The sequence below is a fragment of the Gymnodraco acuticeps genome, unplaced genomic scaffold (genome assembly GCF_902827175.1).
Source record: "Gymnodraco acuticeps unplaced genomic scaffold, fGymAcu1.1, whole genome shotgun sequence".
NCBI lineage: Eukaryota > Metazoa > Chordata > Actinopteri > Perciformes > Bathydraconidae > Gymnodraco > Gymnodraco acuticeps.
In genome coordinates this window covers 1,383,032-1,409,063 of record NW_022989953.1, presented here as the reverse complement: position 1 = coordinate 1,409,063, position 26,032 = coordinate 1,383,032, and the positions used below count along the sequence as shown (strand labels likewise).

At 42.8% G+C, this 26,032-nt stretch overlaps 1 protein-coding gene across 7 annotated transcripts; it reads right to left on the bottom strand.

Annotated features, from left to right (window-relative positions):
- Positions 1 to 12: 12 nt before the first annotated feature.
- Positions 13 to 24,042, bottom strand: LOC117542824. Of its 7 annotated transcripts, XM_034210682.1 has the most exons (7): positions 3,324 to 3,661; positions 2,391 to 2,491; positions 2,115 to 2,241; positions 1,913 to 2,000; positions 833 to 1,016; positions 370 to 678; positions 13 to 265 (listed from the first exon to the last, which is right to left on the bottom strand). In XM_034210682.1, exons 1-5 carry the CDS (start codon positions 3,633 to 3,635, stop codon positions 916 to 918), a joined length of 729 nt encoding a protein of 242 aa, XP_034066573.1. In that variant the 5' UTR covers positions 3,636 to 3,661; the 3' UTR covers positions 13 to 265; positions 370 to 678; positions 833 to 915. The 7 variants fall into 7 exon arrangements, with proteins under 7 accessions (XP_034066573.1, XP_034066572.1, XP_034066571.1 ...); XM_034210681.1 differs by having other exon boundaries at positions 13 to 291; positions 1,913 to 2,241; XM_034210680.1 differs by having other exon boundaries at positions 1,913 to 2,241.
- Between the last annotated feature and the right edge of the window lie 1,990 nt (positions 24,043 to 26,032).

Below are 26,032 nucleotides of genomic sequence, written 5' to 3'. Positions count from 1 at the left end.
TAAGAAACCATGTATTATTCAGTCTTCTTAGTATCATTTAATCTTTTCAGTAAACATATTTTTTACAATAGCAATATATCACACAGCCCTACTTCCTCTAGTGAGTGTGGTCAGTAAATATGAAGGTGCTGTAATGCAGGTTAAAGAGCTGCCACTGTGCAAATAATAATGCAACAAGGAGAGAACCACAACTTCCGGGACCAGGACAGACCACAGGTGCTGGTAATCACGCCTTCTCTCCCTCCTGATCATCTTGCAACTGAAACTGAAAAATGGAACAGGGAGAGGAGGCTTTTAGTCACCTGATAGTTATGCACTATCATGTTCTTGTGGAAAAAAATGAGCACACCAACTCTTTATTACTTTTACCTTTCCCCTTGTAAGTTGCTGTCCCAACACTTCAGAGAGAACACATAGTCTGAAGAAACTCTCAACTCTGGGAATGATGTTGTCCCACAGGTCCACATCACGCACAATTCTCTCTACAAAGAGGTCATTTTTAGTCCAGACAACAAAGTCGCAGTAGTCAACGTCAACGACGTGGAGCTGAGCCTGTACTTGATGGTAGTAGGCATGTCTCCTGTCCAGCTTCACAGTGCCCCCATCGTTGACGAGACAGAAGCCCTGTTCTCCAGCACACAGGCGAAGATTGGCCTCCTCTTGTTTGCTGTGTGGGCACTAAAAGTTCAATGAAAAGTAAAGCAATATATTGTACTGTAAATAAGTGTCTGCAGCTCAAAATGTATTGGGAGAGGATCCCCAGACTCAGGATCACATCACAATCCTATACTTACCCACTTTACTGTAGCACAATACTGAACAAATAACTTACCTTTATCTCACAGATACCAGTTCCATGGCAGGTGCACGTGACACTTCCGTCTGGCGACGCTCCCATGTATGGCCATTGAGGGTTCAGCCAAAGCCCGCTGTCTTTACAGCTGAAACCCTGGTGGTGCAGACTTTGTACTCCTTCATACTGCTTTCGGGCAGTTGCCTCGTATTTGCATCCATACCTGTAATGTATACAACAAGGAACAGAAATAGAACATTGTACATTATAAAACGGACAAGTCAAATCAAGCAATCTGATTGGTTCTTAGCCGTGATATAATCAGCGTATACCACGGGTAGAATTGTAAGTTACTTTTCACAACAAGTCGGTATCCCTCCGCGTCTGAGAAAAACTGTATACAGTTGCGTTGAAAAGCAAACTGCCTGCAGTTTGCTTTTCAAACTGGAACAAGGAAGCAGCGGAGAAGTAACGGGGCAGAAACCCTCCTTTTTACGCAGCGGTCCAGACGCTTCGCGTCAGGCCGAACCACGCCCCTTAGCTGTGATATAATGAACAAATGCCACAGCTTGTCGTGAGCTATTGCTTAATTATACCATGGTCTGGGTGAATACTCCATTCTGATTGGCTCCCTAATCCCTAATAAATACCTTGTTGCAGCTGTAGAGAACTTGTGTGCCTCTGGGTAGCATATGGACTTGATCAAGGACTTTGATGGCTGTGCAAGACTAGTCTGTAGAACCTGCTTCAGTCTTGAGGCTGTGATCCTTCCTGCTCTTTGGCTAAACCATATTGGTGATAAGCTCTGGTTTCTGGTCTCCTCCTCTACTACCTGGACCTGTGGCTGTGTCAGCTCTTCCTGTCTGAAGTCCTGGCATGCATTCTGCAACTCTGTTGGGGATAGCTGTAGCATCTCTTGTGTCCTATACTGAGGTAGTGGTTTAGGGTGCTTGCTCACAGATTTAGGGACAAATTCTCTGTAATATGGTTCCCTGGACATCAGTGCAGCACTTCTTGGGGAATTTCTGCTCAAAGTCTTGAAAAACTGCATATACCTCTCTGATCCTCGCTCCAATTTTGAACCCTGGACTGTGGGACGCTGAAATGTGTGCTTCTCACCTGTCCTTCCAGCAATGGCATCATCCAGGTTTTGCTTTTTGGATTTTGCGGATGAAAAGTCTATCATCGCAACTGGAGCAGCAGGAATCTGCACATGTGAGAGACAGACCAACATGTATGTGAACATACATGTAGGTGCAGTGTAACAATGAGACAGGCAAGGACGGCATGAACAGCTGACTGACCACTGGGGTCTGAATACCTTTTTGACATGTGATGGCATTAGCCACTTGCACTTCTCAGTGGTGCAGGATGCAGTCTCTCTCATCTTCACACCTGCTTTGATTGCAAACAGAACTGCTCCGACATGTGAGCAGGATTCTGACAAACTGTATAGACAGAGACATACTAGAATAACTAGATTGATCGTAAAAGCTAATAATGGTATAACATGAATATTATAGCAGGCATTATTTTGTCTGAGCTTAAGTGTTGTGTCAAATATGCTTTGGGTTGGGATATTTATTTTATGACTTACCCAGCCATACAGTTACAGTGTGCTGTAACAACCTCTCCATCTTCTTTAGCTACAATCCACGTTTTTAATGGTGTTTCTCCAGACCTCTGGGAATGGTTGACCTACAAAATTGAAGCTCCAGTTAACAACTTGCTAGTTAGTAACATACATTTAACAACATCAAGCCATAGCTAGCTAGTATAGTTAAGTTACAGCTCGTTTCGGGGTAAAAGGGAAGCAACACATAACCAGATGGTCTTGGTAAAGAGGTTGTTTTTAATATTAACCTCAACATAGAGTGATATAAACAACGTGCAGGCTGTTCAAAGGCTCTGAGCTGTCTATACACAACAGTACACAAAAACGAACGCCACAGAATATCACAGTCACGAATCAGGACACTTAAGACAGAACTGGTGAGACGTTTCGCACAAGTACAACGCCGTCACCAAAACACAATATATCCTAAGCTAAACACATACACTCACATCAATATCCTAAGTACACACACACACCATAAGCACCCGAGTTAACCTCTGTTAACAATATCGTAAGGAAACACACATCATAAGCACCCGAGTTAACCTCTGTTAACAATATCGTAAGGACACACACATAAGCACCAATAACACACAAACATTCTGAGGTATGGTAGCATGGCGTCTTAGCACAGATCCAGCGCCCCGAATGTCAATAACGTCGCAGCTTAAGTAGCGTCATCAAGAGGAACGAAACAACGTTGCCGACGCGGTAACCATAGTACCTACATGTAATCATAACACACATACACATATATACACACACACACAGAACACTCACAGGCCAGTTAATGCTGAAGGCAAGGCGACAGCCGTAACACTGCCTTACATGAGTCCATGTAGCTAAAGTTAGCTAGCTAGATGTCTCCTAATAATGCTACTTAGAGGTAAGAAGGTATAGGTAGTTAACACTCACCCGGGCAAAAACAAGGCGACATTTGTTTAATGCCGTTTTGGTGCCGAGGTCATTCACCCATCCACACACAAAGTAGTTGAAAGCTTCCATGCTTTTATACGCTTTCATTTGGCTAGCCGTGTAGTAGGAGGTATGAAGGACGAGGTAGCTGGTGATATCCATCGCCTCAACAGCGGGCAAATCTGATAAATCACGAGAAAAGTCGCTCTTTTTCAGCTGATACGGATCGTATCCGATGTGTGCTGTGATTTTTTCACGATATCTGCGGCGTGCGGGTTCATTTAATTGTTTGACATAGTCGGTGTCCTCCATGATTCCTGCGTTGATGAATGATTGCGTTTTCACTTCCTGACCTCCACTTGAATTTCGCGCGTCGTAGAAGTCACGTGACTGAAACCAAGCTATTGCGAGTTTATATAACACACAGGAGCTAGAAGAACCACCTTCTTCTTTTAAATCAGCTGTGTGGGAACATTTCGGGTTCCCTGTGGACTACAATAACGATGGAGTGCGAGTGGTGGATCGGACGAGGACGGTGTGCCGGCGTTGTTCGACAGTGGTGCGGTATACTAATGGTAACACAAGCCAAACATGCTAAATCATATTAGAAGGCATCAGCCAGATTTGGCAATCACCGGAGCACGGCAAAAGACAACAGCAGTTCAACAGCTTATCCCCGCTGTTTTTAAGAAGCCAATAGACATGACAGCCGAGAGACCAAAATAAATAACGGAAGCTTTTGGCATATGTTTTTCAATGGCTATGCTGCGCCCTTATGCAATAGTAGAGGACCCCGGCTTTTATTGATTGTAATTGAAAGTGATTGAAACACTATCTTATTATTTATTTTGTAATATTTTCAAGACATTCTTTTTAGTTTTACAGCTTATTGAACCTTTTTGTTTGGCATCAGCCAATGCCATTATAGATAATATGGCCATCTGAGTGTGTGTGGTACTGTTAGTGAAAACAATTTGCAGTTTAAAATCTATCTAAGCTAGATAGACCCTGGGCGGATCGCAGTTTACCTGAGCCAGGGGTCGGCAACCCGCGGCTCTCGAGCCGCATGCGGCTCTTTAAGCCCTCTGCTCTGGCTCCCTTGAGTTTAGACAAAAGTTAGAAGGAAATAAAATAAAAGTATTTGTAGGACTATTTATATTTTGTTGCATGGTTGAAAATGTTTCGTATCTTGTATTTTGAGGTGATACTGTGACACATAAATAAAAAACAAAACGGTTTTAACTTGCTTGGTTTCAAAACATAACAAATGCCATAATCTGTTCATTGGGGACCATAACATCAAAGCTATTTTTCATTGCTGTTGCCGGCCACTATTGCTCATGTAAACCTACTACTGCTGCACCCCCTGTAATCTCAGATGCACCCTGAGTCATTTTGTTCTGGAACCGGGCCTGTACATGGCCATATACTAAACAAAATACAGAGCCCATTCCGTGTTCCTGTTATTGTTTACTTCCTGTCTGCCTTCTTCTGGTGATTTATCTGACGTCCAGCACTCTGTCTTTTAACCTCTTTTCCTTTCTCTTTCTTGATCCTCCTTAGCAACCTTCATTATAGTCCTTGACAGTGGTCTGTACTGTATTAACGTGTCACATGTTAAGAATTTACAATCAGAATCGAGTATTCAACTAAGCCGTGTAATAAAAGTTGTTAGTAGCCTTAATGGCCTACACAGTTGTTATGCTATACCACATTGCCCTTCACTGGATGTATAATGAGCTGCACTAAACTACATTTTAACATTTAAAATACCTAGCCATTATTTTGCGGTTATCTTGGTGAAAGTAACTCAAAAGTAATATAAAAGTAGTGTAACTCATTACATTTCAGAGACAGTAATATTATAATGTAACTTATTACTTTAGAAAGACAGTAATAAGTAATATATTACATTTTGGAAGTAACTTACCCAACACTGGAACTCGCAATAGAGTGGTGAAGTCCCTCCCCTTCCGGGGGACCTCCATGGGACCTTATTTCGAAAAAAATATGTATTGAAGTCAATGAAGAGAGAAAGATTATCTTTCGATCCCGTTTTAATTGTGCCACTAATTAAACATATGATGTTTGTCAATTTAAAAGATAATTTTGCAAGTCAAAAATAAATAAATGTGTCGTAAAACTGTGAAGTAACACATTTGTTTGTGTGAAACGCTCAATGAACTACATCTCTGGTCTCGCAGAACAACACACGTCACCAAGATGGCCGTCACTACTGTCTTGTCAACAAAACGATTGACTACCCTCACTATCACTACAATGAAACACGTCCAGAAGAATGTCATGCAAAGCTGCCTGCCTGCCTTCCTTTGATTCTCTCTGAACTGCATGGTCTTTTTAATGTTTACTGTCAAACATTTGTGCAGATAGCGTGAAGTAGAAAAGATCGGCGATCACCGATGCTAGCGTTAGCATTTCTCCCCCGGGCTTAATTAAATGGTGTATTATAGAATGATCACACCGGTGACAGTACTCTTCAAAGGGTTCATGAAATATGACTACTACTCTTACATTTTGGGTTACTTAATGTTACTTCATATTAAGGCTAATAAAAATGACAAGGCTGTAATGCTAACTAACGTGCTAGCTACTAGCTAGGTAGCTAACTTGATCCAGCCACTCCTGGTCCTTTCATCAGACGGGAAGCGAAAGAACGAGCAAGCCCCATTGCTGGTATGATAACAACCTGGTACTAAGCACACAGGCATCTTGTTAAAGTTATTTTATCTTAGCCAGCCATATAGATAGATTATATCTATATGGCACTGATCTTAGCTATCTCTTAGTGGAGGAAAACAATTGTGACATCACTTACGCGACTCTGGGATTTGTAGTCTTTCTAGTTGCGTATTTTTCATAGTCTTAACAGTTTTACGACAAACTGTGACTTTTTTGACATGGAAATTATTTTTTAAGATTGACAAACATCATATGTGTAATTCATGGCACAATTCAAACGGGATCGAAAGATACGTTTTCTCTCTCCATTGACTTCAATACATTATTTTTCCGAAATAAGCTCCCACGGACCGGAAGTAGATGGGCGTGACTTCGCCACTCTATACTAACTTTTCTTCTTCTTGTATTTTGTTCGTTTTGTTGTTTTTTCTTCTTCTTCATTTGTTGTTTAAGGGCGGCTGGCAAACAGCTTTTAGGCGCAATACCGCCCCCTGGATAACATATATTGTAGTGGATACTGCCCTGAATGACAGACTTTCCCACTCGTAAAAAAAAGACGTATTCGTCTTGTGACTGCATGCACCGAACCGTGACGTCCGAACCGTGACGATACGGGACAAATACGGATCCTGTTACACCCCTATTGCTAAATTATTAAAGACCTTTACGAATGCATCATCTCTTATTATATAACCCTCAATTTCTCTGAAGGTCTTGGGAAAGACAGCACATCCCAACTGATGATTCACAGTAATGCAGTTTTAATAGCAGATTGATTTTTTATTAAAAGTCTGCAGCGAGCAACAATGACGTAACTTTGACATAAATCAGGAAGACAAGATGTTGACTGAAATTGATTATCTGTTGCAAGCATGTCTGCCAGTTCATACTGTGAAAAACAGAATAAAAAACATCCTGAAAGAGAAAGCATAGTATGACAAATATCAGTATGGTTTGACAAGTGACTGTTATTGATTCAAATCATATATCATTTATTTGAAATTCGCTGAAATATACAGAACATACGGTAGATTCTTCAAAATCTAAAAACCATGCAGACCTTAGCGAAGTAAAGATTTTGATATTTTAAACATCAAGACTTTTTTTAATCAAGCAACCATCAGTGACATTTTGAGAGATTATTGAAAGTACTTCTTATCTGTGTGATCAGTAATAATTCAGAGACTGTCATAGAGTTGAGGGCAAAGAAAGTACTTGAATACATTTATGACTTCCTGCCTGAATTAGATGTCCCCATAAATGGCAGTATTACATATTTAATGTAATAGAATAACCATTAGATAAATATTGTATATTGTCCAGCCCTTTTATCTGATCAAACCTCTTGCTGAATTATCTAAATATTATACTGTAATACCAAAGGAGTTCTATTCATGTTTGCAGGCCCTTATTGTTCACAGGAACCTTGTGTCTTCATTTGGGTGGTCAGAAAAGCTTTCTCTCATCATGCTTACTGGGTAAGAGGTTTGATGGTAATGGACCGAGTGATTCCAGGGTAGAACAAAAATACAGGAATACAAACAAAGATAGAACAAAGGAAAAATGCAAAGTACCGAGACATGCACAAGTACCTGGAGAACAAGAGCATACACTGGAGATGTGATACCATTGGAAAAAAAGCTTGAAAGAAGATAAGTTCATATGTTCAAACACTGTATACAGTAGGCTATGTATTACATTTCCTATAGAAAATATATGTTAAAATAAGAGTAGCTTTAAAGTAACTTTACATACTGTAGCCTCTCGCTATCCTTTCAATAAATCTTCCTTCATTTGTTGATTTAATGATGATGCTGCAAGGCACTTCCTGACATGTCAGTCCAATATTTCCCATAGGTGTTTAATTTGACATCATTTTTCATAACTATCAAACCACCTCATGCCCTGTAAATTGAGGCATTGTTATTCTGGAAGAGTTCATTTCAATCAGGTTTTTCCTTTAATTTGTCTTCCACTTGTTCATTCATTTAAAATGTCTTTAATACGGCATTAGCATAGTAGTTCCAGCCAACCTAATAGGACCACAAGGCTCTGTAAAGAGTGGTTAGTTTGGCTAGACATAGACAATGCTGTAGACTACCTAAAGGATGTTACTGCAGAATAAATGTCATATACTGTGCTGGATGCGGCACTCATTTGGCTGTCAGCTGCGGCTTTCACACCAGCACTTTTTTACATTACATTACATTGCATTTAGCTGACGCTTTTATCCAAAGCGACTTACAATAAGTACATTCGACCAGGAAGACACAACCTTGAAGAAAACAGAATCATATAAGTACATCAGGTTTCATAGAGCCAAACATTTCAAGTGCTACTCAACTGGCTTTAGGTAAGCCAGTCCTTTATTAGTATAAAAGTGCTTCGTTAATAGTTCTAACGCTCGAAGTGGAGTCGAAAGAGATGAGTTTTCAGTTTGCGCCGGAAGATGTGCAAGCTATCTGCCGTCCTGATGTCAATGGGGAGCTCATTCCACCATCTTGGAGCCAGGACAGCAAACCCACGTGTTTTCGCCGATGGGAACTTGGGTCCCCCTCGCAGCGAGGGCGCAACGAGTCGTTTGGCTGATGCAGAGCGTAGTGCACGCGCTGGGGTGTACGGTTTAACCATGTCCTGGATGTAGGAAGGGCCAGATCCTTTCGCAGCATGGTAAGCAAGTACCAGTGTCTTGAAGTGGATTCTAGCAGTTACCGGAAGCCAGTGAAGGGAGCGGAGGAGCGGAGTGGTGTGGGAGAATTTAGGAAGGTTGAAGACCAGACGAGCCGCTTCATTCTGGATGAGCTGCAGAGGTCGGATGGCACATGCAGGTAGACCAGCCAGGAGGGAGTTGCAGTAGTCTAGGCGTGAGATGACGAGAGCCTGGACCAGAACCTGAGTCGCTTTCTGAGTCAGCTGGGGACGTATCTTCCTGATGTTGTAAAGCGTGTATCTGCAGCAACGGGTTGTAGCAGCGATGTTTGTAGTGAAGGACAGGTTGTTATCTAGGGTCACACCCAGATTCCTTGCAGTCTGAGTCGGGGAAACAACTGAGGTGCCGATGTTGATTGTTAGGTCAAGAGTGGGACAATCTTTTCCCGGGAGGAAGAGCAGCTCAGTCTTGTCAAGGTTGAGCTTGAGGTGGTGAGCAGACATCCACTGAGAGATGTCAGCTAGACAAGCAGAGATGCGTGCAACGACCTGGGTCTCTGAGCGGGGAAAGGACAGAATTAATTGGGTGTCATCAGCGTAGCAGTGGTAAGAAAAACCATGAGGGCTAATGACTGATCCGAGCGAGTTTGTGTACAGGGAGAAGAGGAAGGGACCAAGAACAGAGCCCTGAGGGACCCCCGTAGTTAATTGACAAGGGTCGGACTCAGACCCTCTCCAAGTCACCCTGTAGGTACGGTCTTTCAGGTATGAGGTGAGGAGGGAAAGTGCAGAGCCTGAAACTCCAAGTTTTTGGAGAGTGCGAAGGAGGATCTGATGATTCACCGTGTCGAATGCAGCAGACAGGTCCAATAGGATGATGACAGAGGAGAGGGATGCAGTTTTGGCAGTGTGCAGTTCCTCCGTGACAGCAATGAGAGCAGTTTCTGTGGAGTGACCTGCCTTGAAACCAGACTGGTGCGGATCCAGAAGGTTGTTCCGATTGAGATAACAGGAGAGTTGTTTAAAGACAGCGCGTTCAAGTGATTTAGACAGGAACGGGAGGAGAGAGACAGGCCTGTAGTTTATAACATCAGACGGGTTGAGAGTGGGTTTCTTTAGGAGAGGGTTTACTCTTGCCTCCTTGAGACTGTTTGGAAAGTGACCAGAAGTTAGAGAAGTGTTGATGAAATGGGTGAGAAACGGTAGAATATCAGGAGCGATAGTCTGAAGGAGGTTTGAAGGGATAGGGTCCAGAGGACAGGTGGTAGGGCGGGCAGAGGTAATGAGGGTAAGAACCTCACTTGGAGAGAGAGGGGAAAAGGAGGTAAGTGTGTTGGTGGAAGGAGGGTCTGGTGACCCAGCGGTGAGTAAAGGTGAGTCAGAAAAAGAAGAGCGAATATCATCAACCTTTTTTTCAAAGTGGGTAACAAAGTCGCTTGACAGAAGTGAGGAGGGGGGAGGAGCTTTTGGAGGGTCCAAGAGGGTGGAGAAGATGGAAAATAGTTTTTTAGGATTGGAATAGGAAGATTGGATCTTATCTTGAAAGAAAGTGCTTTTTGCCTGAGAGATCGAAGCAGAGAAAGAGGAGAGGAGAGCCTGATAGGTTAGGAGGTCGTCACAGTGTTTGGATTTCCACCATTTCCGCTCTGCTGCCCTAAGGACGGTTCTAGTAGCACGCAGTGCATCATTTAGCCAGGGAGCAGGAGGGGACTGACGAGCCTGCCGAGATGTGAGAGGACAGAACGAGTCCAGAGTGGATGAGAGAGTAGAGAGGAGAGTTTCTGCAGCAGAGTTTGGAGGCAGGAGATGGAACGAATCAGAGGAAGGGAGGGCTGAGAGCACCGACGAGGCAAAGCTAGAGGGGGAGAGGGAGCGAAGGTTACGGCGGACAAGTGCAGGATGAGAAGAGATTAGTTTGTTATGTTTGGAAAGGGATAGAGAGAATGAAATGAAGAAGTGATCGGATGTGTGGAGCGGGTTTACAGAGAGGTTAGAAGTAGCGCAGTTCCTTGAGAATATGAGATCAAGGACATTGCCAGCTTTATGAGTCGGTGGGGACGGAGACAGTGAGAAAGCAAAGGCGGTTAACAGAGATGTTAGTTCGTCTATCTTCCCCGTCTGGAGGTTGAAGTCTCCGAGAAGTACATCGGGAGGGCCAGTTTCAGGGATGAGTGAGAGGAGATGATCTAATTCCTCCAAGAAGTCCCCCAAGGCGCCTGGTGGACGGTAGAGAACAACAATGGTTAACTGTATAGGATGGGTTACTGTGATGGCATGGAATTCAAAGGTGGAAGGAGTGAAGTTAGGTAGCTTGAAGAGGTAAAAGCTCCATTTGGGAGAGAGCAGGAGACCAGTGCCAGCTCCTCTGCCAGTGGGTCTGGGTGTATGGGAGAAGGAATATGCAGTGGAGAGAGCTGCTGGGGTGGATGTGTTGGATGGAGTAATCCAGGTCTCAGTGAGAGCAAGGAAATCCAGAGACTGCAGGGAGGCGTAGCCAGAGATTAAGTCAGCCTTAGGAACAGCTGACTGGCAATTCCACAGGCCACCAGAAACTAGATGTTGGATCTCAGTGGAGCACGTGGGATAGACGAGAGCAGGCCGGTTATATCGATTAGGAGATACACGGGGCCAGTGATAATTGCGAGAAGACACATGAACAGGAATAGAGAAAATACACATGATTATAGCATGCGGGGCTAGAAAACTAAAGAAAAGAGAAATAAGACACCAGCTCGATCAGAGTAGGATTTGCCTCCTCTTTGCCTCCCTCGTGACTCCCGCAGGACTCCAATGTCTTTGTCAGTCTTACTCCCGTAGGACTCCAATGTCTTTGTCAGTCTTCGGCTGTCTGACGCTGAAGCTGACGCTCCAGGAAAGAGCTACCCGAAATGGACGCCTGATTGCTCAGTTCTCACAGCTGTAGGGCCACGGCCCTCTAATTAGTTAACTATCTACAGCTGATGGGCGACAATAGACTGGCCGTGCCTATATTAATGCAGGCTTGAGTGCTGAGACCTGTAAAGCAGGTTTCGCCTGAGCAGATCTGAGATTTAAAATCTCTCAAACGCGATTTAACCGTTTACGCTACAATAACAATTTATACAGAGTCGAATAAATGAAACAGAGAAGTCTAATTAAACAAGAATATAACTTACAGTGGTTGCTGCGTCAATAGGTAATGTCGTCACCCGGGTCCAGATGCACACTGAGTTCATCAGATTTTAAATGCGGTATTTAAATGCTTTTTAAGGTACAAAATGACTGAGTCACACGGTTGTACTTCACGCTATCAGTAGACTGGCCGTGCCTATATTAATGCAGGCTTGAGTGCTGAGACCTGTAAAGCAGGTTTCGCCTGAGCAGATCTGAGATTTAAAATCTCTCAAACGCGATTTAGCCATTTACGCTACAATAACAATTTATACAGAGTCGAATAAATGAAACAGAGAAGTCTAATTAAACAAGAATATAACTTACAGTGGTTGCTGCGTCAATAGGTAATGTCGTCACCGGGTCCAGATGCACACTGAGTTCATCAGATTTTAAATGCGGTATTTAAATGCTTTTTAAGGTACAAAATGACTGAGTCACGCGGTTGTACTTCACGCTATCAATAGACTGGCCGTGCCTATATTAATGCAGGCTTGAGTGCTGAGACCTGTAAAGCAGGTTTCGCCTGAGCAGATCTGAGATTTAAAATCTCTCAAACGCGATTTAGCCGTTTACGCTACAATAACAATTTATACAGAGTCGAATAAATGAAACAGAGAAGTCTAATTAAACAAGAATATAACTTACAGTGGTTGCTGCGTCAATAGGTAATGTCGTCACCGGGTCCAGATGCACACAGCTTTTCCCTTTCTAGCTCCGAGCTAGAGCTTTTCTGGTTCAGCTCCGGTTTCCCTTTTCTGCTCCCGCTCTGTTGTGCAGCAGCGGCAGCACCAGTCGGGCTCTGGGCGGTGTGCCCAGAGCCCGACTGGTGCTGCTGCGTCATGACGTCACCGTTTACATCGCTGATTTGCTCCCCAACGGCATTACGGCGCTCACAACAACAACAACGGGGAACTGCGTCGGGTCGATGATCGTGTTGCTTTTAATCACACGAAGCCAGATTAAATTAAATAACGACTTCTCCAACGTTATACTTTTCTCCAGAGTGCCGTGGTTCATTGTTTATTAATGTGTTTCTGCGGCATTTACCGACCGCTGTAGTGTTGGCTGCATGCTCTTCCACGGGAGTTTATTCTCCCGTTAGCTCCCGGTTAGCTCACACTGCAGCGGCCGCTCTAAAGTATTCACTGTCTGACTCACACAAGCAGCTGATACATATCCCCAGTTCCCCTTAGCCTAAGTCAAATACAAATCTTAAAGGTCCAAAATAAATGTTTCAATAAGACAAAGGTCCGTTTATTACGGTCATTCAAACTTTTAAACAATTGCAACAAGATTCTTAACACGAGGTTGCAAAACCAAAAATAATCTGTATGCAGCAGTTTTCATTGTTATTGTGTCTGTGCTTGACCCCTCAGAGTCGCAGTGTAAGAGCAGCACAGTTATTAATAAAGGCAGCTGCACCCTCTTTCATTCAGCATTCCCATTATTGCTTTATAAATGTATTCCCCCTTGTGTGTCCACTGAGGTTCGTCAGGCCCAACACATCTTCAACAAACTCCCCCTTTGCCTTATCATAAAAACTCACAAACACCAGCAACTGAGCATTGTCAGTGGTGTCAGTGGACTCACCCACAGCTAAGGAAATGCACTGTGCATTTTTTATTCCATCACAAAGCTGATGAATCAAATCACCAGCCAGTATTTATGTTCTTCTGGTTGCTGTGGAATCTGAGAGGGGGATTTGTTTGATTTGACCTGTTATTTCCTCTTTGTGTTTGCCTTCAACATGGTCTCCATCACTTCAGTCATGCATTATTTTATACTGCAGTTATTATCCAGTGGAAAGTCCTTACCTACTGGCCTAGTTAAATCAAAGTGGTTACTTTTTTTTGGCTGGGCAGTGTAGTTTTACACACCGTCTTATTTGACTTTCTCAGGACTTAAAACAGTTTTTTGGGGGCAGACCCCCTCAAAGAAAAAAATATATTTACACACGTAAGGTCATCATCTTAATAGTTGTGTATGCTCATCCGTGAGCAGAGCATCAAGTTGACATGTCTATTACAGCTGAATGCGGCGATTACCATTTTGTTCAGCAAAACGCCTCACAAACTTATTAAGAACTTATTGATTCAATGCTGAGTATAGCCAAACTGACAGTCTCTTCTCTGTCATTGTAGACCGCAAATACCTCATTCCTTCAGTGCTTGGGTCCGAATGCTTCTCGTTTTGCGCCGTCCAGTTCAAAATGAAATCGACGCCAATCGTATGTCCACGCTCGCGCCAGCACCGGGGGAGGGGTTACATGACGTGCATCTTGTGCTGCATTCACTTGCACTCGGACATTAGAGACTTTCTCTCATAAATGTCCGATGAGCCACAACTTTTCTTTCAAAACAAAGCTGCCAACTGGGGTGGCAGCTGGGGTGGCAAGGCCTATTTTTAGGGTGTCAGTTGCCACCCCGGTAGGTGAAACTAGGCTACTAGCTACAGTACAGATGGAACTAGATGAGCTGTTAACTCTCGCTCTGAATTTTTTTTTTTTTTAATTCTCGCTCTGACTTAGACAGGTTGAAAGAGACACACACATTTTTCCCACCCGCATTCCGCGAAGACCCGCCCTACTGTGCCTCTGATTCACAGATTGTTTGGGGGGGAAAAACGCTGACTGGATGCTGAATGTGATTGGACCAAAGCGTTGACACACACAGGTGGAACACAGTTCCGGCCCGTCTACAGGCATCGAAAAAGCTTGAAGCTGGGCGTGTCTGAAGCTTGGCGATTTTTTGCGAGCAACGTGACCAACAACCAATCACATGAATCTCCCTCCCCCGACATACAACGCAATAGCAATGTTAAAACGAAGTAAACTGGATATAAACTCTCCAAACAGGCGAAAACCTACCAGTTTCACCCACTGTCTCTGCCACCTCCCTCCATATCTGGTTCCTCCGGTTTGTATCCCGGTAAATAGTTCTGGTCGGAAAGAACCGGGTGATTTGCTACCGTAATTTCTCGTTTGGCATATGAGGAAATGAACTGCGGTCCGGCTCTCCCAGCTTGCACGCGGTTTGATTGGCTAGCGCTTGTACTGGCGGGAATTGCAAAAACGTTATTTGATTGGCTGACGCCAGCTTCGATTAAGCATCGAGCCTCAAAAGTTGAACATTGTTCAACATTGTTCAACTTTTGACGCCGATAGACGCTCGCGATGCTTGCAACGCCTTGCCATGCTACCCACAATGCAGTTCGGCGAAGTTTGAAAATATCCTACGTCACCCCATTCAAATGAATGGGCGAAGCGTTGAAAGCATTTTTTGACGCCTGTAGTGTAGTCGGGCCTGTAGACATGCAGAGCGCTGTTTGCAGTGGACATAGCGGAGAATTTTGACTCGTTGCGAATGCGTTGTGGCGATGTCTCACATATAATACAGAGAGATAATACATATGAAAAGTATAATTTGCTCAGAGTCCGGAGACAGTGGTGGTTCGGTCCGGATCCGGACCGGAGTCCGTAGTTTGAGGATGCCTGGCCTAAGTGAATGTGTGTCAGTCTGAATTGACGCTGTTTGGCATCACAACGCTGTTATGAAAGTTTCTCTGGTATAAAATAGGTGATGTTAGCATAGCAACCGAAGCTAAACTGACTACTTGCTATTGCTATCCTATTGTGGCATAAACCGTTTTCTACAGGCACATTTTACCGGCGTATTTTTATTATGATTCTACTTGTGATAGTCGGACACGACAACATGTGCAGCCCATGTATTGATTCCATCCCATAGCTGCTATAATACAAAACAACACGTCTGCCTCTCTCCACAATGATCAATAACAGTGAACGGATGGTCAAAGTAAGGTACAAATAAACAGAATCACACGAAGCCTGGTTAGTGTTGCCTGACTTTATAAAGTGTGTTTATAAGCACTACTGCTTGTAGGCATGACAGTCGACCCATGTTCAGGGGAGGTGGGTTTAGTTTCCTGCACGCCTCGACGTAAGAGAGACGTAAGCAACGCCACCTCTTAGCTCCGAAGCTCTTGCCTCTAGACCGACAATTTTTTGGAGCTGGAAGTGAACCGGATTCCGGAGCTAAGAGGCGGCGCCGCTGCGGTGTAAACAGGAAAAAACGGCACTTTTCAGGCTCCAGCTCCGAGCCGGAGCTGAAAACGCGTTGGTGTGAAAGGGGCAAGCGAGCTGCAAAAACATGTTAAAGCTTTGAATTATTATGCATTACAAACAGGGACAAGGCTATTTTATTTTTATGTTTTACTGCGTGATACTCAAGCAACAGGCCATTAAAGCTCGGACATCTCAAGCGATGGAATTTTACGACTAGGTGCTGAATATTCATTGAATTGAATTTCATTGGCATCATTTATGTGCATAATAATCAACAACATTGTAGGCTGATTTCCATTGCAAGTTTGTAAGTGAGTGCAACCTTTGCAGACCATTTACATGCACATAAACCTATATAAAACACTACAGGAAAGGGAAAACCCCAACAAATGATATAGGGCCCCTTTCATAGAAGATCCTGTGGCCTGTTGACTTGTTTTTCTTCTGGAGACCGCATTCTGAGTGCAGGGAAGGGAAGTAACGTTTAAGAGATCAGTCAGTTATGAAGGGGCCCATTTGGAACTATTTGAATCATCAGAAAAACCTGAAAGTCTGATCTGTCTGATAATTAGGGGGAAGCTAACATTGGTTTAATATGGTTACATTGTCAAACATTAGCTACAATATTCTGAACCATTTGAAGACCTGAACAAAATGATACTGGAGTCATCTGAGAAACCTCAAGTCCAAATGTGTCTATCTTACACAGAGTGCATATTTAAATATACGTCATCCTTCAAGCTGCTTCTTCTTTTTCCATTATTTTAGGAAATTATACTTTCAGATGAATGATTATCGATGTATTCTATCCATTATTTGGTGTATGTAGCCTACGCCTTGCAGCCTATGGGCCCGTCAGCCTGTCATCATAAGATTCAAGCGCCTGTGGTACATCAAATACATCAAAATAGACCTATTAGGCCATGTCTTTGCTTTAAGCTACTTTTTAAAAAACTACTCACGCCATGTTCTGCGACAAAAACATACTGACGCTTCATTTTTCATTAAAATGTCGGCTAATAATGCATTTACCTCATAGCATAATGCAACAACTTCAATTTGTCTTGGCAATGACTGTATACTCTGTGGGTTTATTTGATTTGATTTGATTTATTTTGAATGTGTAAAACAATAACACAAAAAATAACAATAATAATGTAATGAACAAAATAATTGATATACTATACAAACTTAAGCAGTGTCAAATTGATAAACAAAAATATTACTGACTTATAATTATAATAATTAAAGCAATAATTATATATAAACAAATCAACTACGTAATTACACATCCGAAAAGCGGTGGGAAGAAGTTTACACTTATTTAATCCCACCCCTTCTCCCAAAAACTAAATTATTAACATTTATTTTTTTCTTTTCCTTCAAAAAATATATTTGTTATTGAAAACAAACAAACAAATAAACAAATAAATAAACAAATACATGAAAGAGGCATATGGTAATCAAGAAAAGATAAAACATCAGGTGTGTGTATTTATTATATACAGTAAAGGAAACGTTTTTAGTCTATACAAAAATGTTCATCCACATACAGCGTATGAAACAGCAGGGGATTCTGCATCATCAACCAATCAAATAGAAAACGTGCACTCCCCTATTTCTTAAAAACCTCTTAAAGGATCAATCCTGATCAAATATAACACCAAGATTCTTTACAGTCTCACTGGAGGCCAAATTAATGCCATCCATAACTAGTATATCTTTAGATAGTTTGTTTCGTAGATTATTTGGGCCGAGTACAATAACTTCAGTTTTGGTCGTGTTTAACATCAAAAAGTTTAAGGTCATCCACGTTTTTAAGTCCTTGAGGCAGTCTTGAATTGTATTTAGGTGATTGGTTTCATCAGGCTTGATGGATAAATATAGTTGAGTATCATCCGCATAACAGTGGAATTTTACAGAATGATTCCTTATAATATTGCCTAGCGGAAGTGTGAACAAAATAGGTCCAAGCACTGGCACTCCATGGCTAACTTTGGTTTGCATGGAAGATTCATCGTTGACACGTACAAACTGAGAGCGTTCAGATGGATAGGACCTAAACCAGCCTAAAGCAGTTCCCTGTATGCCAACTAAGTGCTCTAGTCTTTGCAATAGGATATCATGGTCGATAGTAGGCCTATCAAATGCAGCACTGAGATCGAGCAAAACAAGAATAGAGACAAGTCCCTTGTCAGAGGCTATTATAAGGTAATTTGTAGGCGCATTCACACCGCAGTAATTTTCCCACAAAGGTTCATGAGAACTTAGTTCATGAGAACTCTTTAGTTCTCATGAACTAAGTACAGATCGCGTTCACACCGGAATAAATCCCTGGGGGTGGATTAGGGAAATGAAGCCGCTGACGTCACTTCTTCTTCTTCTGCTTTGGGTTTACTGGCAGGCCGCAAAACACTTCACGGCGTATACTGCCGCCCAAAGTCCCCGGAGTTGGGGACTGGCTTCAGTAGAAGCTGCTGGGACTCCCAGCAGCTTCTACTGAAGCCTTCCGAGTAAATCGCCAGAACTCCGACACCTTCTCATCTCCACCACTCCCATGTTTTATTTTGTGTTGCCATAAGTTAGTCTCTCTGCGTTTCTGCGCTGGGCTAATGCTAATGCTAATAATGCTAATGCGAGGATAATAAAATGGCGGCTTCACAAAACTTTTTGGGAGTTTTACGGGGCGTGGTTTGCCATCCGCCCAGCCAATCAGAAATATAGCTCTTTTCTCACAAGAGAGCCGCTCGAAAGTCCCTGCTCTCTAGCAGGGACTTTCGTGGGGGTAAAAGGTTCTCATGAACTCATTTTAGGGTGCGTTCACACCTGCCTTGTATAGTCCGGTTGAATCGAACCCTGGTGCGTTTAGCCGCTTGGTGCGGTTCATTTGGGTCGGTGTGAACGCAGTCCGAGACCTCTTAAGTGAACTAAACAACCGGACTCTGGTCCGCTAAAATAGGTGGTCTCGGAGCGCTTGCTTGCGAACTCTGGAGCGGTTCATTGCTGGTGTGAACGCAGTCCGCACCAAAACATAGGAAGCGCAGTATTTACGTGTCACAAGAACGCGGATATCTTCAAAAATCTTTAGCGAAAGAGTCTTTCAAGACCTCCGCGGTTGTTTAGTTAAAGAGTGAAGCAGAATTAAGTGTTGAACAGTGTCGTTTAAAGTAACAATTCTCCGTCAGCTACATAAAAGTAAGAACACCTGTCGTCGGTGAAACGCCCCTCCTCTGCAGAACGTCTCATGTAACACTTATTACATGGCCACATTCTCAACAAAGTAACGACATGACTCCCAATATTAATTGAAATGCTTTTGTGGATTTAGAAAATGATTTTATTGATTTAAAAAATAGTTGTATGTATTGATTTAAATTGACATGCATCCGCTAAGAAAAATAGTCCGTTGTTACTGTTTGAACTAACGTAGCAACGGCAGGAACTGATTCGATAGCGTTTTTGAGGAGCTTTTTGATTACAGATTTGAAAACATCGTTGCTTCCTTTAAAAGTAGCACAATTCATTATGTCAAACCTTGGAAAGTATCTAGATATCCCTGCCCTAATGCCAAAGTAACTGCACACTTAATATGTGTCGCCGTCTGATGTCTATGTCTGGACCGCTGCGTAAAAAGGAGGGTTTCTGCCCGTTACTTCTCCGCTGTTTTCTTGTCGCTCTTGTCTTGTCAGTTAGTTTCAGCCAAACTGTATACAGTTAAATCGAACGGACATCTTTGTGCAGATGTGAGCGTCCTTAACAACGGTCAATAAATCCTTGACATCGGTCTGTCTGTTCTGGATTAAAAACGTGTCACGTGTTTTGAATTGACCAATCAGAATCGAGTATTCAACAAAGCCATGTAATAATGTTTTTTTAACTGACGTTGTCTGATTATATAATCATATGCGCGGGCCGCTAGTGTGTATTGATCTCCAGACTAACAGCAGCATGAGAATAACCTGCCGAAAGTGCCGATGCTCCATGGCGGAGTCTCCGATAGAAATTGCCGGGATTTGAGTTTTTACCCCCTTAATGTCTGACCAATGGTTGAACAGCATTTCCGAGCACATGACTTGTGTTTAAAGTTTATAGTCCGTTTGAGTTTTGCCCGTGTGAACGCAAACCGAACCTTCTGAAAAATGAAACAATGTAACAAACTGTGGTCTGGTGCGCACCAGAGAGCGGACTATTAGGTGTCAACACACCCTTAGTACCGGCTCTTTTTGGTGTGAACGCAACAAAATAGTTCTCATGAACTAAATTCTCATGAACCTTTGTGGGAAAAGTACTGCAGTGTGAATGCGCCTTGTGACTTTAACCAGAGCTGTCTCTGTGCTATGATGTGTTCTAAAGCCAGACTGAAAATCTTCAAATAAATCATTGTTTTTTAGAAATAGGTCTATACTTGGCTAAAACCGCTTTTTAAGAAGAGGTTTTATTACTGCAACTTTAAATGATTGTGGAACATAGCCTGATAATAAAGACATATTCATAATATTTAATAAAGAAGTGCTAATTAATGGAAAAACTTCCTATAACAGCTTAGTTGTGATTAAAACGACACTCTGTAACATTTGCAATCAACGGGAGCACTAGAGGTCGAAAACTTTAAAACGTGATTATAGGTCGTATTAAGCGCTTGGACAAACAACCTATTTGGTCGTAATAAGGGCTTGAACAATCGACCTATTTGGTGGTATGAGTTGGAGGACTTGTTGGAAGGAAGAGGCAGATTTTTTTCGGCTGCGTAGTTTCAAATTCTAGCGCACTCCAGCTGATTTCTCCAAAATGACATACCCCACCTTTAAGGGGCAATTATGTAGCCTCAAATGCAATGAGTAAAATCTGCCATAAAACAGAAATGAAGAAGCTAGACAGTGGTAATAGCTTCTCTATTACAACAGGAAATGTACAACAGATAGATTAACCAAAAGATGGATTAATGATAGTTCAAGTATGATGGAGTATAATGCAACCGTGCCACTCCAAATAATACATCGGATACAGGAAGTTTAGCTGAATATGAAGTGGTGCAGGAGAAAATATCACTAACTCACTCGTATGAAGTCTAAATGTCTTGCTCAGAGACTGAAAAATATGGGATTAATTTTGTTTCATAAAGATAAAGCAACACTTTCTCAGAATCAAGCAAAACTAAGAGTTTAAGAGAAAAAAAAACTCAAGCAAAATTTTATTTCAAAAGTAGAAACATAAGTATCATTTGTGTAATCATGTAAACTATAATTATTTTTCTTTGTTTTAACATATCTTTTTGTTTGCAGTTCTCTTTGCTTCTTTCTCAATGATCAGAATTTTGCTCTAGAACTTGGAACACACGTCACAGCCCACGACCTTTTCCAGACTGTTCAAAAAAATCGTACGTTTTTGTAAACCAGCTCAGTAGCGCCCCCTATTGTACGATAGTCACATATAGTTTCTCCAAACTACCTGAATCTTGCCACAGACATTCCTCACGGACATATTTCAAAATGGCTTCCATTAGCCCCGCCCCCCAGAAAGTTGGCCATTTTGAAAGATCGGCGTTACTCATGCATTTTAAGCGCATTTTCGCAAACACCTCCTAGGGAAAAGATCGGAAAAATTCCAGTCCAGGACAAGTTCAGCCCATATCCAATATCATGCTAAATTGCGAATAAAATAGTTGCTAGCTCAATCGGGGCGGACCTAAGCTAACAGAGAATGTACAATTTTTGACGATTTACATGTCGCAAATGACTCCAAACTACTCGCATATAGTTTTCCCGATATTCACGAAACGCTGTACACACATTGCTATTATAATGGCACACATATTTCAAATGTTTTCATTAGCCCCGCCCCCCAGATAAATGTCAATTTCGAAAGATGGCCGTTTTTCAGGCATTTTGAGCACATTTTTGCACACTGCTCTTAGGGAAATGATCGGAAAAATTCCACTCCAGGACCATTTCAGCCCATATCCACAGCCATTTTAAATTGGGAATAAAAAAGTTTCTAGCTCAATAGGGGCGGTCATAAGCTAGCAGAGAATATACAATTTTTGACGATTTTCATGTCGCAAATGACTCCAAACTACTCGCATATGGTTGTTCCAATATGCACAAGACATTGTATACACATTGCTATTATGATTGCGGACATCTTTCAAACTGCCTTCCATTTACCCCGCCCCACAGAAAGTTGGCCATTTTGAAAAATGTGCAGTTTTCATGCCTTTTCTGCTAATTTTTGCAAAGGCCTCCTAAGGAAATGGCTGGGAAAATTCCATTCCAGGACAAGTTCAGCCCATATCCAATGCGATGCTACATTGCGAAGGAATAGTCAGTCGCTCGAATGGGGAGCTCACAGGCTAGAATGTACCATTTTCCAACATTTAGATGTCAGATAAGCTACTCTGCCTTCCACATCATCTGTCTCTGTCTCACACACAGACCATCATCGGCTGTCACTCGTAGTCGAGTATGACTGTCCTCCTTCTTGGTCCTTGTGGGTCTTCAGGTGGGCGTAGAGGCCGATTCTGGACCCGATTATTCTTGTGCAATGTGGACATGGGAATGTAGTGGTGGAGGGTTTGGGTTGGACCTGTTTGGTGGTTGTTCTCTCCTTCCTGAGTCTGCACTTGTCTTGTGCAACATGGCAGAAGTCATCATTATATAGTGCAGCACCCTCACGGACAAGGTTTCTCCAAGTCGCCCTGTCTGTTGCCATGTCTTCCCAAGCTTTTAGGTCTATGTGGCACTTCTTTAGGTTTGTTTTCATGTTATCTTTGTACCTCTTCTTTTGGCCTCCAGGGGACGTCTGGTCAGTAGGCGCTCGTTGATGCCCACAGGGAGTTCAAGGAGGTGATTGATGAGGCAGTTCTTAATAGCAAAACCCACACCATGGATTCGTGGCTCATTTGCAGGCTTTCCTTTCCAAAATAAAGTATATCCGCCTTTTTCCTCCTTCAGCTGCCCTTCATCAGCCAGTCGGGTCTCCGAGAGCGCTGCAATGTCGATCTGGAACTTCCCTAGCTCTCTGGAGATGATGGCAGTTCGCCTTTCAGGTCGATCGCTGGCTTGGTTGTCCGTGAGTAGGGATGGGTATCGTTTGAAATTTATCGATTCCGATTTCGATTCCGGTTCTGCTTATCGATTCCGGTTCTTATCGATTCCCCGTTTCGATTCCAAAATTGTAAAATAAAGAGGTCAAACGTTTAGATAACAAAAATATATTTATTCTTAAAAGCTTTAACTGAAATTGTTACTAAAAAATATACATGCAATACAAATGTATTGCACAATAGCTGTGCTTTATTTTAACTGAGCTATGCCTGTGGCAAGCTATTAACAGGCATTACACTTTGCCTTTTCTTTTTCTTTTTTAGTGTAGTGGAGCCTCACTTCAGAGTGTTTACCGCGACCTATCTTTGGTGTTATGAAGTGACTGAGCTCGTGAAATGTCTACGGGAGGGCGGGGGAGCATCGCTGCGGGGCAACTGTGGACCTCTGTCGCCTGTCAGCGCAATTTATATGATGCCGTTTAAAAAAATGAAGGGCGGTGCCGGCCGTCAGCGTACCGAGTCGGCCGTCAACGGCCCGCTGACGACCGGCCGTTCTGTGATTCTCCAGGTCCGCCCTGTATTCCACCGGGTCACCGCAGCACCGCGGTGCAGACGGACCCGCTGGAATACAGGGTCTACCGCGTTTAGGAACCGTTAAGCAGAACCGAAATTGTGTATTTTGTATGGGTACCCGGTACCCGGCATTTTCTTATCGGTTCTCATCTGGAACCGAGTTTCGGTTCCCAACCCTATCCGTGAGGGTCCGCACATTCCAGGCTCCAATACGTAAATGTTTTTCGTTTATTTTTGTTTCTGACCGCGTAATGGTGATCCCTCTGGATGCGGTATTCCAGACAGGATTTTGTGATGCAGGCTCATTTTGGGGTACCTACCACACACACACACACACACACACACACACCACACACACACTCACACACATACATACATACACACACACACACACACGCACACACACAACACACTCACACACCCACACACACACTCTCACACACACACATACACACACACGCACACACATACACACACACACACACACACACACACACACACACACACACACACACACACACACACGCACACACATACACACTCAAACACACTCACACACTGCTGGCAATGATGTTGAGTGTTAGTCCAGCAGCTCCTTCTGCTGGCGGCACATGCAATTACAACAGACACATATAAACTCCATAACACACACATACAGCTCTTAAAGCATATAATATATATCAGGCTACAGCCCATGTAAATGTTATGATGTGAAGCACTATTTGGTTTCATGAAAAATATCAACTGTTTGTGAGGGAATAATTCTCGCCTGTTGACGATAATAACCAAGCCTGACTCTGTTATCTCCTTTAAAGAATGTGCTGCTGCACTTATTCTCAGTTTTATGACCGGTCAACTCTCGGTCACAGAGCCTAAGAGTCAGGCAAGTGTTTCAGTGTCTCCAGATGTTGGGGATATCTCCAGTGTTCCCAGCTGTTGATTAACTCTCTGTAAACTAGTTAAAAGGTCTATCGAGAGAGAGACGCTGGCCAGAATTGATGTGGCAACGCACCCGTGCAGTCAGCACCTCTGGCTGCTGTGACTTGTGATGTGAAATTCTCCGGCCGATACCTGTAATGAAACACCAGTGTTTGACATCAAAGCTCCAACTCTCCTCGTGTCTTCTCTGAGTCCTGACTCTCCATTGCTGCAGTAGTTTCCCTTACAAATTGCCGTTGTCGGCAGGATACCAACACATCTTCAGAACTGGTAAGTGTAATTTCAAATCCACATTTGGACATTGCCTTACCAGAATCTGTGATTAACGGTATCCTAAAATTACCTGTGAAACTGAGCGTTGTGTTTCGTTTTTGGTTAATGAACATTTGGGGATAAAAACCCAGGGGATCAGTGTCTGGGGACTCTGCCCTGGCTGATTTTCTCTGTGTATGCTGCTCGGGATGAAAGTGCCATACAAGCATGCACAGCTCATGTTTAGAGAAACCTTAAAGAAAGGCATCAGTAAAGTGGAGCTTCTGTATGAAATCAATGTAAAGATTTGTATTGGACAAATCGCCGAATTCTGGGGGTTTCAGCGGCCAACACTAGCAGCCAGAGATATTCCCTCCATCGCCTCTGTGAACATGGCTCCAGCTTCAGCCATGGGTGTGTGTGTAAATATCCCCTCCGTGTTTGGGTGGCTGGAGGGGTGCAGCTGAGAGGGAGAAAGTCACAGATTTTTGTCTATATCTTTAACTCACACCACTGCCGTCAAAACGAGATGGTCTAAAAGCACTCGTTGTTTGTGACCGTCTTCTACGTGCATGGTAAGGCTGGGGCAGCGCAAGGTGCGTGCATCACCCGATGCGCCACAGTTCCCTACCTTGCTGGAGGAACTGGTGCCGGTCCGGGGTGCATACCTAAAATTATAGGCTAATTGATCACGGGTGGGCAGTGGCAAGCAAGAGTAGAATAAAACTGTGTTTCATCGTTGTGATGAACTCGATGGCGGGTGTATAGGCTGGTCGTGTAGGACTATAGTTAACTGTGCTGTTGTTGGAGAGAAAGGGTAGCGGAAAAAGTCTATGTTCTCCTGGTCGGGAGAACATAGACTATACACACACACACACACGCACACACTTTGGATAAGTATTAACCTTATCCACATTGTAAATGGTTGCCTTCTTTAGAGTTATTAGTAATTCAAGCTTAATTATTAAATTAAATGTGGTACATAAGATAAAATAAATAAAACTTTGACTTGATAATTTTGTTCACAACATTAGACCTGTCCTCTAATCTCTACTAGAATAAGATACATGTGCATGTTTGGTTGTTTTAACACTCCTGTAATGTACCTAATCTTGTTATCCTTTTCATTACAGAGCTGGGAAAATGGTGTATTGCTTAGATTCTGATCCGTGTAAGTCCAATTTTGACTCACTTTGGTTCTAGTGTTAATGTTAATTTGACTTCAACCCATAAGTAATTATTTAAATTGACTCAAAATGTCACATGATGATGGATTAGTGTTCCACATTTTTCCCACTAATTAGTTTTACAATTGGG

Coding starts and splice junctions, on each gene's coding strand:
- LOC117542824 (XM_034210677.1), bottom strand. CDS start 3,635: ATGGAGGACACCGACTATGTCAAACAATTAAATGAACCCGCACGCCGC. Junction 2,492..3,323: donor GTCGCCTTGTTTTTGCCCGG/GTGAGTGTTAAC, acceptor TCAATTTTGTAG/GTCAACCATTCCCAGAGGTC. Junction 2,242..2,390: donor CACTGTAACTGTATGGCTGG/GTAAGTCATAAA, acceptor CTGTCTATACAG/TTTGTCAGAATCCTGCTCAC.